The sequence below is a fragment of the Aythya ferina genome (genome assembly GCF_964211825.1).
Source record: "Aythya ferina genome assembly, chromosome: 3".
Classification (NCBI taxonomy): Eukaryota; Metazoa; Chordata; class Aves; order Anseriformes; family Anatidae; genus Aythya; species Aythya ferina.
The window spans coordinates 42922407-42937088 of NC_140298.1; the positions used below are offsets into that span (position 1 = coordinate 42922407).

The following is a 14682-nucleotide window of genomic DNA, read 5'->3' on the forward strand; positions in this document are numbered from 1 at the left end:
AGAAGCACTGCCCATGGGCCTGGGGCATGTCTGGAGATGAAGACGAGCTGGGGTCAGGAGGTATCATGCTGGGCTCTCCTCCACAACGCGGAGTTTCCCAGGGACAGGCTGTCCCTAAAATTTGAGGCCTGAGGGGAAAAAGCGCACAGAGAGAAGAGAGTCGGGCTCTCTCTTCCATACATGCCAAACCTTGACAGTGATTCCAAAAAGATCACAGTACTGTGAAAGAATGAGGAAGACTTTCCTGTCAACTAACTGAAAGACAAGGTGAATTCACCCTTTCAAAAGTATTTCTATTTTTATTTATTAATCCTGCAGCAAATTGACAATGCAAACTCCTACAGCTCACTCTGCTGACCCCTATTGCTCTTTGAACTGGGGTAACCAATATGCTTATACACTACCAAACACCATAAAGTCCTATTCTTAGCTGATGCCTCAGCTGATGCTAAAAGTAGCGCTGTTATCAGGCCTGTCATCAACGGAGGATCGTGACTTCACAGAAGATTACAAACCTACACAAAGAGGAGACAACTCTATCCTAAACTGAACTGTGAAGATCTGAAGTAAAGAAAGCAGGGCTGATGATAAAGAAAGCAAGTCTTCCTCCTTTTCTGAACCTCAAGCTAATGCAGCTGACCCCTTCTGTCTGGAAACAGGATGCAGGTTTTAGTTGCAGGGCAACACCTATGATAATTAAGTTATTGCAATAGCTTCTACAGCTGCCTCATTCAAGAATTTCACAGTCCCAGGAGAATATTTCTGCAGGAAGATAGATGCAGTGGATAACACGGTGTCTTAAACCGGGCACTTAATAGGGAATGTGCCATATTCTCTGTGTAGCTGCTGCTGAATACTGCTGCATAACAGCACCCAGGAAACAGAAAGCCAGATGCAAGCTTATGATTGTTAAAAAATTAAAAAATATCAGTCCTGAGACAATTTTGAACTTGAAATGCACTGAGCTTGGTGAGCATTGTTGAGTTATTTCAGTCAGTTCTGGCTCCTATCCAGTACTTAAAAAAAAAATAAAATATAAATCATAGCTTACGTGCAGCATGATGGGATAGTCTTTGGCTAGGGACATCCAGGCAGTTAATTTAACTGTCACATTGGTGTCTTGTAATGGTACGGTTTTAGACCCTGGCTCAGTGCTGGCAACAAGACACCGCTCACAGGGAAGGCCATTTCAGGACTTAGCTGAAGAACATACCGAGCCTGGAGGACGAGCAGTCGGCAGCAGTTAGAAAACGAGGTTAGCAGAATTGCCCGGAGCCCTCTTTATTTTTCTTGGCAAACCCAAAGGTTCTGCTAATGGAAATATCACTTCTGTAACACGTTCTTAGACTTACAAGACATTTGTAGGAGACAGCTTTTTAACAAAAGAACCTGAATGGAGAGAAATATCAACTCCACTGCCAAGGGAGCGAAAACTCAGACTGAAGTGAGGCGGGACGCTAATCAGAGAAGCAAATGTAAGAAGTGGGAAGGGCAGCTCTAAGATAGACCCGTGAATAGGCACAGCACTTTGTTTATTAGAGCAAATAGCCTTTCCTTTCACCAGCATTCAGTGACTCAGCATGGACTTCTACCTCTCCATCTATATTTATTTTGTCTTGGACTACCTGACAGCTGAAAGGGTGTTCCGCTGTTCAAGGCCTTTATCAGTCCAAGAGGTTAGGGAACAGAGTACCAGTCAAGGGATGCCAAAAAACAGGGAAATAGGCTCCCACCCACAAAAATCAAGGTGTAGAACTTGTTGCTGCAGAGAACTGCAGAAGCTAGAAGTATGTGGCCAATTAATAAATGGGCTGAGACAAAATTAATGGGAGACCAAATCCATCAGCAGCTATTGCTGATACAGAGCCTACAGCTCGAGAGGCCTATTAAAAACAAAAGTAATAACTGCAAGAAGGCCCAAGTATATAAACCATGGAGGGATTGTGTCTATACAACCTCTCTCTCACCTTCCTTCTCTGAGCACCTGCTTCTAGCCACTGTCTGATACCACGCGGTGCCTCGTGCAGCATCCAGGCTGCAAATGAAGCCAGCAGAGCTAAGCCTGCTTAAATGCTTTCATGTGTTTTATCATGTATTTAAAGTGCAATAAGGAAGAGGTCTGTGCAAATGCAGTTACTTGAAACACACAGCTAACAAATTACTGCCCAATTTTTGCCAGACTTAAAGGTACTTCTTCCTCCCACTCAAACTTCCCTCCTAATTCTGCCTTGAAATTCAGGCTGTCAATCATATGCAGATTTTTTTTTTAAAATTTTATTTTACTTTAAACAGTCTAGATTGTTTCCTGGCTTCCTGCCTTCAAAATGTTTAGATTCTGTGAGCACCAAAACAAAAGCTGTCCACACAGCGAGTAGAAATTGATAGGTTGGAAGCACCTCGTTAGTGGTGCCATTTTCCTAACACCTCAGAAAGTCACTTTTGCTTGTTTTTCCTACGTGTGTATGCAGTGATTGGCTTCCTAACTCTCTTCACTCTCACATCACTTTTGTATGCAAAATACCTTGGAAAAACCCAACCAATAAAAAGCCCAATTCCATTAGAAAAGTAAAAATGTTAAAATAAAACTTTGTTCACTGCCCACCTCACCTTTTTTTTTTTTTTTTTTCCCCTCATTTTGGTTGCTGTTGGATCTGCCTTTGGACCAAAAGCCTAACTGTCCTAAAGCTCAACACTGCTAAGGATGTGGCAACAAACAGCAAACGACTTCCAGTGAATGCTGATGAGCCATGGCCTTCCTAGGTACTCACCCAGCTATCAAACCAACCGCTTTGATACTTTGCTAAGATCCAAGAGTAATCATTTCATAATGAAATATTTGGGCTAGAATCAACAGAATCTAGCAAGAAATGCTCTGAACAACCCCAGATGTTACTGTAGGGTTGAAGACACAATGCGCTTGGTCTGGTGAGCAGCCTCAGCTCAGTGAATCTGGATGAGATCTCTCCAGAAGACCTGTACAGCACAACACATCAGCAATACAACTGCTTCCTGTATTGTTTTTTCAAAAATCCCTGGTCCTGGACTGGGACTGCTGAGCTGCTGCATGCTTTGATACCCAGCTGCCAGAAGATCAGCAGTGCCATTCAACTCACATGTACAAAGGAGCTTCTGGTACTCTCAGAGCAGAGCTGCAGCACACACAGTTACTCGTCTCAGAAAGGCCACACACCTTTCTGATAAAAGGTTTCTGTCGTTTACCAACCTAAGAAGGCTTTTATTTTATTTTTAAAAGACAGTTGTGAGGCGTCATGTCATCTAAACTCTTAGGCTGTTTGACGTTCTCAAAAGGATTTGCTCATGAAGGTCCAGAAAGTCTGAGGGAAGCCAAATGACTGGCTTCCATACAGACTGTCTAGGTGATACTAGGATCGTGCCTTTGCTTGGAGGAAGAGTTTCAGAACATCAAGCCACAAACCAAAAATGCAGCACTATAGAACGAAGCCTTGTGGTGCAGTGTTGACCTCAGGTGGGACCGAGCTCCTTCACACGCATCTCAGCTGACCTACAAAGCTGTGTCAGGAACACCACAACCTGCTGGGTCAGCTCTGAGGAAAACAAGCAGCGGGATATAAAAACCAAGTCACCAAGACCACCAGATTCAGCCTCCACGCAGCCTCAAGCAGTGCAAAAACATGCTCCTGCCCTTTCCTTCCCACGCAAGTTCCCCAAAAAGGGACCAAACCATTTTTTTTTTTTAAACTAAATGCTTTTAATAGAAAACAAAATACAAAATAACTCTTTCCAGAAAGCAGAAATATTTAATCTCTCCAAATGACAAATTAGAACGTGCTTTTTCTGCAGATCCTTGCTTTAAATGCTGATGATTTATTTCACAAAGTGTTCATGAAACTGATATTGCAACATTTTGAGAAAAATCCAACACTGGCAAAGCTGCCTCTGCATATGCACAATAATTTAGTAATACTATTTTTTCCCATGTCACTTTGTGTGTGCCTCTCTCTCTCTCTCTCTCTCCCCCCCCCCGTCTCCCTCTTCCTAGATTGCCAACTTCCATTTACGGAAATATTTCTGTGAGGTGCCGTGGTGGATTGACAAGCCCTGCTCCAAACTGGAGTCCAAACTTAGCCCCTTCAGTCCTATCATGCCCTCCCTCCAGCCAAGGCAAGTCACTTATCACCCCTAAAGCCACCACTCTAGCCCTCACTGTCCTCTCCCACCCTCAAAACACAGTGCAACCAGATTCAGAAAGATCCCTAATTAATGGAACATAAATACAAGTATCACAGCTAGTACCAGGAACCAAACCCAAATGACAATGCAGAGATGGGCCCCAACTGAGGTCAGATTTCCATCCCCTTATGCAAAAAGAAAGATGGTATTTTCTACTTAGCTCGTCCAAAATATTGCAGAAGTGCTATAGGGAGCTGTAATATTTGGACCCACAATCGGCGTAGAAAATACAGAATGTTCTTTTAATATAAGGGTCTTCAAATGCTGGTCCTCTGCAATACCAGGAAAACAAAACAAAACAAAAAACACTGGGCCAGTAGTTCTCCACACGCTCAAGCCTCAGTTAACAGTAGGTAAGGTGTGCCCATCGATCAATGCAGGATATTTAAGTGCAGGTCAGCAGCTTATCTGGCTGGCAGCTTCACTTGTCTGGACCAGGCTTTTGGTTTCCCCAAGCTACTGGACTTCCTCTCCCCTTTTCCCCATCCCTACAAATACAGGATTAGAACGTGTACAGATTTCCATCGCTCCACCTCCCTCCTTACTCCGTTCAACAGCACAGGCCTTTCTGTGGGCAAGAAATTGCAAAGCATTAGCATCACTCTGAACACGCCTTCCAAGGGGGCAGAGGAAGAAAGTGTTTCACAGTCAGTAATCTCAGCTTGTAATGGACTCTGGCATTCATCACACCCACCCGCTTCCCTAAGAAAAAAAAAAAAAAACACAACGATTAATGTTCCTGATTTTCTTGTGCAATTCCAGTCACTAGAAGAAGGTTACAGGCCATAAACTGCACGCTCAGTACGTTATTCATCTGCCCGGTATATACACCAACCAGCTCACTGGAAGACCCATCGGCAGGGGCGTTGCAGTACGTGTTCCGGATGTCCCAGACCCGCACGGAGTTGTCCATGGAGGCCGAAGCGATTAAACTGCTGTCGGGGCTGAAAGTAAGGCTGGTTATGTTGTCCGTGTGCCCCCTCAGTTCTTTGTAGAGGGTTCCCGAAGCCAAGTCCCACAGCTTTAGCCGCTGGTCTTCGCCCGCCGAGGCCAGGTACTTACCGTTGGGGGAGAAGGCGAGCGCCAGCACGGGGCCGCGGTGCCCGGTGAAGAGGCGCACCGAGTTGCCCTGCTGGGTGCTCCACAAGCGCACGGTTTTGTCGGTGGAGCCCGTGGCCAAGTAGTTGGAGTTGGGGTGGAACTTGACGCAGTCCACGTCCGCCAAGTGGCCCGCGTATATCCGCAGCGGGTACGTCCGATCGAACGACCAGAGCCTCGCCGTGCGGTCGTGGGAGCCGCTGGCGAAGTACAGGCTGCAGGGGCTGATGTCCAAATCCCAGACGGGGTAGGCATGGCCTTGGTACAACACAGTGTTTGTAAAGCTTCCCAGGTCCCAGTATCTGATGGACATGTCCTCAGAGCAAGACAAGAGTCCCGAGCTGTCCGAAAGGAACCTCGTGCTGTACACAGGCCCGCAGTGTCCTCGCAGGATCTTCATTTCTGTGCCGGCGCTGTCATCCTCTTCCTCCTGGTCGGGGAGGAGGAAAAAAAAAAAAAAAAACAAACAAAGAAGAAGCATGTTTATCTGTTCTGCGAATACAGGAACCGCCGTGAGGAAAGCAGGCTGGCGTTATGACAGCAGAATTTATTTTAGACGTGGCGCATTTCTGTGCAACTCTGAGACACGCTGCTGGCGTGCCCGCTACATCTAAGCAATGCTGAAAAGGATGTGGAGATCAGACTTTTTAAATAAAGGTTTTACCCTTATTTTATGCAACCTCATGCCCACTTAAGAAGGCACCTTTAACCTGGGACTGTATGCAAATAAGGAAAAAAAAAGAGTAGCAGCATTTTAAGATATAGCAGCATTTTAAGCTGCCAGGCAGAGAAGGACCTGGGAGTGATGGTGGACAGTCGGCTGAATATGAGCCAGCAGTGTGCTCAGGTGGCCAAGAAGGCCAACGGCATCCTGGCTTGTATCAGGAACAGTGTGACCAGCAGGGCAAGGGAGGTGATCGTCCCCCTGTACTCAGCTCTGGTGAGGCCGCACCTCGAGTACTGTGTTCAGTTTTGGGCCCCTCGCTACCAGAAGGACATCGAGGTGCTTGAGTGGGTGCAGAGAAGGGCAACAAAGCTGGTGAAGGGCCTGGAGAACAAGTCCTACGAGGAGCGGCTGAGGGAGCTGGGCTTGTTCAGCCTGGAGAAGAGGAGGCTCAGGGGTGACCTTATTGCTCTTTACAGATACCTTAAAGGAGGCTGTAGAGAGGTGGGGGTTGGCCTGTTCTCCCACGTGCCTGGTGACAGGACGAGGGGGAATGGGCTTAAGTTGAGCCAGGGGAGTTTTAGGTTAGATGTTAGGAAGAACTTCTTTACCGAAAGGGTTGTGAGGCATTGGAACAGGCTGCCCAGGGAAGTGGTGGAGTCACCATCCCTGGAAGTCTTCAAAAGACGCTTAGATGTAGAGCTTAGGGATATGGTTTAGTGGAGGGCTGTTAGCGTTAGGTTGGAGGTTGGACTCGATGACCTTGAGGTCTCTTCCAACCTAGAAAATTCTGTGATTCTGTGATATTTTTCCAAACGTCTTTTGCTTTAAAACACTTGCTAAAAACATCTGCTTACTCCCTGCCCGCTCTCTGCTAAACTTTTGGCTAAGATGTTAAAACAGATCTTGGCATCTGCTCTTTCAGTGTGGTCATTATTGGAAGTGAAACTCACAGCAGAGGAAAAGAAACCCAGATGTCTTCAACAAAAGGCAGGAGATGGAAGGACAAGGCATATCCGACAAGCTGCCTGCTAATTCCTTCCCAACCCCACACCTGATGCAGCAAGGCCGTGGTATCCATTGCTCTGTGCCAGCTCCACCAGGACGCTTTTACATCCCCACCCTTCAAGAACAGAAAAATATATGCGGCTTATTTAGGTCAAATGATCTATTTTGGGGTAGGAGAGGATGAATAATCACAAAAAGGACAGCAGTGAAAACCTTTTCATCCCATAATTCTCCAATTCAAGCACCAGGGCAGATGATCACCAAGCAAAGGCTTCCAGGTCTAAAGGCCTTTCGGTGAGCTGTGCTGAAGGAATCTGAACGTTTGGTTCCTCCTTTCAGAGGGCATCAACCCCAGAGCCTGCTCAAGCAGCACCTCCTGATAATCCAAGGCCACAGACTGCACAGGTTGCAACACATCTCAACCCAAAAAAGTGTCCTCGCCCAGCACGTTGGGGTCTCACAGCAGAGTACAAGATAACCACGGCTTGGGATGCATCTGCATGGTTTCTTGAGCCCACCCCTCCTCAGCACTGTCACGCTGACCCTTTCTAGCAGCACTGACCCCCTGGTTTCACGCCCTGCATCTCTGCCAGCTCTCTGCCCTCCCAGCTGTGCACTCAGGGGCAGATGGCGAGCCGTGCTCAGCAGCGCTAACTCTCCGCAGTGATCTCTGCCCATGGGAGCTCCGTGGCATGGCTCGGAGCCAGCTCCATCCCCACCACGGAGGTGAGGCACCCAGGTACTGCAGGCTCCAGCACGCAGAGCCCCATTCTTACTCAAATGGATTTTTTTTCTGCCTCTGATAGAGCAGCGCTGCCTGCTGGGATCCACGGCATCTCCAGGCTACCTTACCGCATTAAAGGAGAGACCTGGGACCTGCAATGTTTTGTACTCCCTAATTACAGCCAAAAGATTCCTGACAAGTTAGCAGAGGAGGCCCTACACTTTTTCCTCTTACAAGCACACGCTCTTCTTCCCTTACATTACAGTAGCAGCTTATTTAAAAATAAGCTGCTACAGAAGCATTCAAAACCACACTCCTATAAGGTTGCAGGTAGCAAGTCTCATCTTCCTCTTCTGTTGGAATCACTTAGCAGAAACACTGCACACTTGTGTCAGAGCTCACTGAAAATGGAGCACCGATAATGCTTCTGAGTCACCGCATTTTTCGGCTTCCTCCCCGTCCAAGTCGGTCTGCTGACCAGATCAACGCAGCAGCTGGAAGTGCAGCCGCCGAACTGCTGCCTCGCAGAGCCCATCTTCCTTTCTTTGTCAGGTCAAGCACGTTCCTCCCCGCATCCTGCCGCTACCACGATGTAGGCGAGCGATTACAGCAGCTACGGAAAGGTTACAGCCTGTGCTGTAAGTCAGCAGGGGGGCAGGGAAACCCTCTTCGTACTATTTTTTCCAGGATTCCCATTGCATGCACTGAGTACGTTTCCTGGGTGTAACACACCGCCGGGCACTACCGAGACAGCCATTAGCTCCTTCTGAAGTGGTTGCTGCTGCTGGTCAGCACAAACAGTCTGTAATTCCTTGGAATGGTCAAGAAATTAAGTTATACACAGCTATTTTAATCAATAACCTACAGACACACCTAGAAGCTGCTTTTATGATTTGTACTCCCCACTTTGAAAAGACTGACTATCAAAACAGATTTTAAGGAATCGAAGAGAACTGGAAAACCAACACTATTAAAATGAGCTCAAAAAAATCCACTCCTCAACAGCGAGTAAGAAATCTTCCTCAGCAAGTACAAGACTCCCCAAAGTTACATTATTAAGAAACTGGAAAAAAAAAACCCTAAAACATTGCCATGTTTTGTTACATAGGACACCTTCTGAACAAGCTGCCCGTGAACAGGCTACCCCAACTCCTCAGCTATTGCTGAAATCAGTAGTGGATGTTACATGGCAGTTATCTGGACCCAGAAAACTTACGTGCTCTACTGCATTTGACTTTGTGAGCAAACATTACCTAGCTGACAGAAATTATCTTGATCCTTCCACCCGGCATAAGCCGCAAGGGAATGTGTGAGCCCCAAAACCAAATAAGCCACAGAACAAAAAGCCCCTCCCTCCCCACCCCAAAATAAGCTTTATTTTGCTCTAACCAGTAACAAGTTTCCATCTTCTCTCTCATCCTGCAGCATTCCTAAGGTGTGAAAAGGAAAGCTCCATTACCTGCCTACAGCAGGGATCTCCTAGCAGGGAAAGGTGGGAGGGCAGCCACCCTGGCTTTCTTGGCAGGATATTTTCACTGCTTCTTCCCCAACTCCCTCCCCTCTGCCACACAAGCTGTCAGCATCATCCCTGCACACCCCCACCTGAAGGACCACTGCCACTCAGTGCCCTAAAAGTGAAGCCAAATGGGGTCGAGTCTGGCTCCCCAGAATTTAAAGGGCTGCCCCACACTTACAACTTGGAAAGCAACTTGGATTTTCTGTTGTTGATTTATGTAGAACCAGCAACAACCATGGCAATGTTGCAAAGAGACAAACGTTAAGGCCACTTGCCCAGCTGCAAAACTGCATTTTATACTGGACTTTAAGTAAGGGACACTACAAAGTGGAGATGCCACTATAAAGAAAATGGAGTTACTTTATCCCAAACAGTCAGCCTCTCCTGTTTCTAAGTTCAAGACAACACTGGTGAAGCACAGCGGGGCATCACGCTGAGCAAAATTCACTAAAAATACATCTGGTAACACCTAGAAGACAACTCTGACTTCACTGACTCAAGGGCTTTATGTCAACTAGGAAAAACTGTTGATTTCTAACACTTTTGTCAAACTACAACCTCATTTCTATATACATACACACACAAAAAGAGCTAATAAACCCAACAGTGTAATTTTAGTGCCATCCTGGAAGAGATCCACTGAAACTACCACACTCCCAGACATCTGTAACTTCTCCATAAACAGAATGACTTCTTTGCTTGCAGCAGGTCAGAAACTGAGCTAAAGATTGATCATTTTGGGCTCTACTTGAATGTACCACTGCATCCAAATCTAATTACACCATACAGGAATCAAACAGAACGAAGAAACCCTACAAAAATCAGGCAAGTGTAACACCCTCACAAGCTATTCTACAGAACTCACTGAAGCAATGTCAAAGCACATCAGAATTTTTTGTCGTCGCAGTTTCCATCAAATTTATGGCTGTGGCCAGGGTGGTTTTGTTTGCTCTGTCTTGGCACCTGTGGCTTCTGCTGCAGTGGTACCCATGCAGCTAGCGGTCTGCTCCCACCCATGACCCCACAGGTGCCTGGATATATTCACTCAGTGCTCCCAGACACCAGCATTTATTTCCTTTATAGTCCTCAGGCTTTCGTTTGCATTCAGGACACACAACAGTGCATTCAGGCAGGTATTCCCCCTTCACTCTGAACTCCTGGTCAGGTCACTGTTTGTTTAGCATGCGGTGAAGTTGTTCAGAGCAATGACAACTTTGACTTGCGCTTGTCTTTGACCCTTTTTTTTTTTTTTTTTTTACACCTGTGCATAAATACTGTGGGATACACAAGGTATTAAATAACCAATGGCAGCCATTTGTACTTAAGCTCCTGCAGCTGTTTCCTAACGCATGTAAGATATGCAAATATGTGCCAACAAAAAGCTCATACACGCTCCTGATAACCTGGCGCTCTCTCTTTTCTCTAGTCTGGAGCCAAAGAAGGTGACCTGTTGGTTTACCGAAGAAATCCTCCTCTGTCACAGGTTATGTACATTTGGTTTCCATGACATGCAATCCACTGTCACGTGTCCTATGAACTCTTGCAGCTCATAATGAAAACAAACCCAGAGCTTCACCTTGGGTTGGCCTGACCCACTTACCTCAGCAGAAGGGGTTAACCTGGGCAGTGGCGAGCTCTGCTATCTCACCTGGCTGCCTGCCTCTAGGTCTCCAGCTGACTAACAAAGCAATCCCTAACCAGACACCTCCGTACTCCAAGCTCTCTGCATTCTTCCAAGACAAACAGAACCTTGCCACCAGGTATTTTTTTTACAGGTAGAAAATAAAACAGTGGAAAACAAAAGGATGCTTCCCGTGCTAAATGCTCAACAGAAGAACAAATGTGTTTTTTCTTCTTTTTCCCTTCAAGAGGGGAGTGATTAAACAAAGGAGGAGTCATAAATTCTGATCTCTAACCAGATATAAGACACTACGTGGGCAGCTGTGACGAGAGGGGTGGAAGGGTGTGACTAGGAGGTAAAAAGAAAAAAAAAAAAAAAAAAAAAGAACACTAGAAGATGCTATCTAACCCAGCACGCGAAGGCACAGATATCCCTGTCCTCATCTCCAGCACTCGAGAAAGTGAGAATCCTCTGAAGTTTCTACCCTGCTGACTCTTAACACAATTATTTTGCATAATTTTTTCATACTAACTCTTCACCTCTGTTAGGGTGACTAGGGTGAAAAAAAAAATACAGTTTTTCACTTCGGTGTGCTTTGTCCTGAGCCCTCAGACCATTCTTACTTTATTTTTCTCTTCCTGTTTCTCTCTCCTTTTCTCCATCCTTCTGACTGCTTGTTCTGAATTGCTTGTCTTCCAGTTTCCATTCGCTACAATGTGTTTGTACTGCCCACATCTCCTTGTTTCACCCTCCCACCCACAAGAAAGCTCCACGCGTCCTAGGGAAGGGAACCTTCCCAAGTGACCTGTCCTTAACGGGCTGCCTGCATAATGGGATCTGGTCAAGGTCAAAAGGAAGAGGGAAATCAGCACCTAGGACTAAAACTGTGACCTGAGAACATCTTCACTACACCTCAGCGCAGTGTTTACAACCACGGCAGGGAAGAATAGGGATAAGAGCAGGCTATGAAAACTGTGTGTCGGGGCAGACAGGCTGTGAACGGCCTCGCAGTCCCCTAAGACACTCAAACACGCACGTCAGAAATACCTCAACAGAAAGGGATACGTGTGTGGGGTGGGGAATTGGGGAAGGGGTATCCAGACCTCCTCATCCAGGATGTCACAAGCCAGGCGGATGCGGGACACATCGACGAGGTGGGGCTCAGATTTTAACTTCCTGGAGCGCAGGCTCCACAGCTTGACGCACGAGTTATCGAAGCCGGCAGCGAGCAGCTTGCTGTTGGGCGAGATCTCGGCCGTGTTCAGCAACTGCTCCGTGTTATAGAAGGCATAGAAACAGATGGTGGTTAGGGAAGGGGGCCCGTCCTTGACGCGCTTGATGCTGTCCTGCAGTAGGTCCAGCGCCGCCTCGTTCTGCAGGATGGCGGCCGGCACCTCGCTGGGCTCCAGCCCGTTGCTCTCGCTGCGCGAGGAGCTCCCGCCGGCGTAGAGCTGGTAGTCGGTCCTCTTGGCGGGCTGCACGTCCAGGTGGATGTGCAGGGTCAGGACTTTGCACAGGGCGTTGTTGTTGTCACTTTGGAGGTAGCGAAGAAGGTAGTTGTAGCTGTCCTCTTGAAGGCGGACGACGTACTTGTTGTCCAGAAAAGCCCGGAGCTTCAAGTTGGACAGGATATCTTGAATAGTCATGGTAGTCTGCAACTGCTCAATGATATCCTTCTGGCTGGCGTTCTGCAAGAACATGCCATGGAAGCGGCTGTAAAAACTGTCCACTGTGCTTTTCAGGCCATTCTGGACCATGTTCAGGTGGAGGTAGACGAAGAGGGGATACAGAAGAGGCATCACTTCATGGCTGTGCTGAGAATCTGAATCTATACATAAAGAAAAAAAAAAAAAAAGAAGCAACAAGCTTTGAATGATTTCTCAATCTACTTTCTTCTAGGAATAAAACAGAGCAAGGTCAATTACTGCACAAAGTCTCAATGGTGGCATAAGAGAGCAGGGCTCTGGAGACCTTTGTAGGTGCATCTACCTGAACCCCTTCATCTGCTTAGAGGGGACACCCGGTATCTGTTACAGATTTCACCAGAGATTTAAAAGTGAGGTACGTTATCAGAATTAAAGGCAGAGATTTCGAAACCCCTTTTAGGTGCGGGTCACTTATTAAAATAGCACCTTGAGCTACGTGACAACTGGATTTCCCCCATGTATTTAAGAAAAAAATGTGTACAGTGTTTATTGCAATAACTCTAAAATATATTCATTAAACATATTAAATGCTATTTTAAGTAGAAGTCAAAATTATTTATCTGGCTTGTGTGGGCCTGAACTTTGGTGGCTTTTTTTTCTTCAGCTTCAATAAAGCTTGCATGCGGTGCTTTGGATGGAACTGATTTGTCTCCAGGGGAAAGGAAGCTGCAGCTTCCAAAACGTACTGCAGTACGCCAGGCTGGTTTTATTTCTGTGCCTGCTCATGAGCACGCTCCCTCTCTCTCTGCCAAGGCAAATCCCAGCAGTAATTCCTTGTACACAGTGTAACCAACTCCTGATTAGGCTATGCTGTACCTTGCAGAGACTGATCTGGGCAACAGCTCCACCCCTCCTTCTCGGGGCTGCACGCAGCTGAGCCCTGCTGCCCAACGCCGTGGCACCACACGGGACCACAACAACGATTTACTGGGGGCCCAGATGTGCAAGTACAACATCTGAATTACTGTGGGAATTCTGAAATCTGTGGTCTATATGTAATAAAAGCACGAAGCAGCTGGCAGCTGCTCTTTTCCTGCTATGTCAGCAGGTGCTCGAGTCCTGAAACACAACTAGGGAAGGACCTCACTCTGCAACAGGAGCAACGGGGAAGATGTAGGAAGCTGGCAGAGATGGGACGGATGAAAACATTCCAAGAAGACACCAGGAGAGGTTGAGGGACCTGGCTCTGTCTAGCCTGGAGAAGACAAAGTAGGTATCTAACTCCTGCCTTCAGTACCCAGTGGGATGTTATGGAGGAAACGGAGCCAGCCCCTTCTCAGAGGTGCACAGGGGAAGGGTAACAGGCAAGCTGCAGCAAGGGAAATTCTCACCAAATTGCTCAGCCTTGAAAACAGGGGCAAGGCTAAGACTTTTCTGCCTCTCTCTTCCTGCCTACTTCCCTCCCTAACTTTCTATTTTCTATGTACTATTCTCAGTAATCCTGTCTGCTTTCTTATTCCCACCTCTGGCACTCATAAGGACATTTCCAGGAGCAATTTTATTTTTTATTTTTAAATTAAAACCAACAAACAAAACCAAACCCAACACAACATGATTGTCCTCTGCACCACACTACAGAACGATAGTATTTTCCTTTTCTGTCATATACATCTAGTCTCAAAGCCAAGAAAATCCATATTTTTTCTAATTGTAGTAACTGAAATCTCAAAACTAGAAATCAAAAGTTTCAGTTAGAAAAAAAAAAAAGATTTAATTTTTATTACTCTGTCATTTTCTCATTGAAATGACAAAAATTCACATACTTTTCTTTTTCTTGCTTCCTGATATTTACCTGTGAGAAAATTGCGTAATCGTCCAAACTGTACTTCATATTGCTGTGGCTCCGCCAGGCAGGGAGCTGCAGACACAACGTTGGCACAACCAGATTCAGATTGGACTGTGAAACGAAATAAAATAAGATTAGGATTTAAGGAGTTCTGCATGTGTGTCTTGAAACAAAGCTTCTCATAAAACCCCAGTTAATGCAGCCACCAAGATGACGTTTTATATTTCATATTGTCCAGGGAAGACACAGTCTGAAGCACCTAAGCACAGCATTTATTAAATTTAATCTAAAGTCACACAATCTAGACATATCACGAATGGAGAACTATACTGAAGGTTGTTTTTTTT

General features: G+C 46.3%; 1 protein-coding gene across 7 annotated transcripts in view; it reads right to left on the reverse strand.

The window, feature by feature from the left end:
* TAF5L (TATA-box binding protein associated factor 5 like) overlaps window positions 1-14682 on the reverse strand; it is a 23160-nt gene continuing 8478 nt past the window's right edge. For 5 of the 7 annotated variants that reach the window (XM_084513813.1, XM_084513809.1, XM_084513812.1 and 2 more), the window contains exons 3-5: window positions 14342-14446; window positions 11947-12671; window positions 3706-5740 (exon numbers count right to left, since the gene is read on the reverse strand). In XM_084513813.1, the coding sequence (XP_084369939.1) occupies window positions 4943-5740; window positions 11947-12671; window positions 14342-14446 (1628 nt within the window). In that variant the 3' untranslated portion in view covers window positions 3706-4942. Of the gene's footprint in view, window positions 129-3705; window positions 5741-11946; window positions 12672-14341; window positions 14447-14682 lie in introns of those variants that run through there. The other 2 variants (XM_084513814.1, XM_084513815.1) reach the window with 2 other exon arrangements.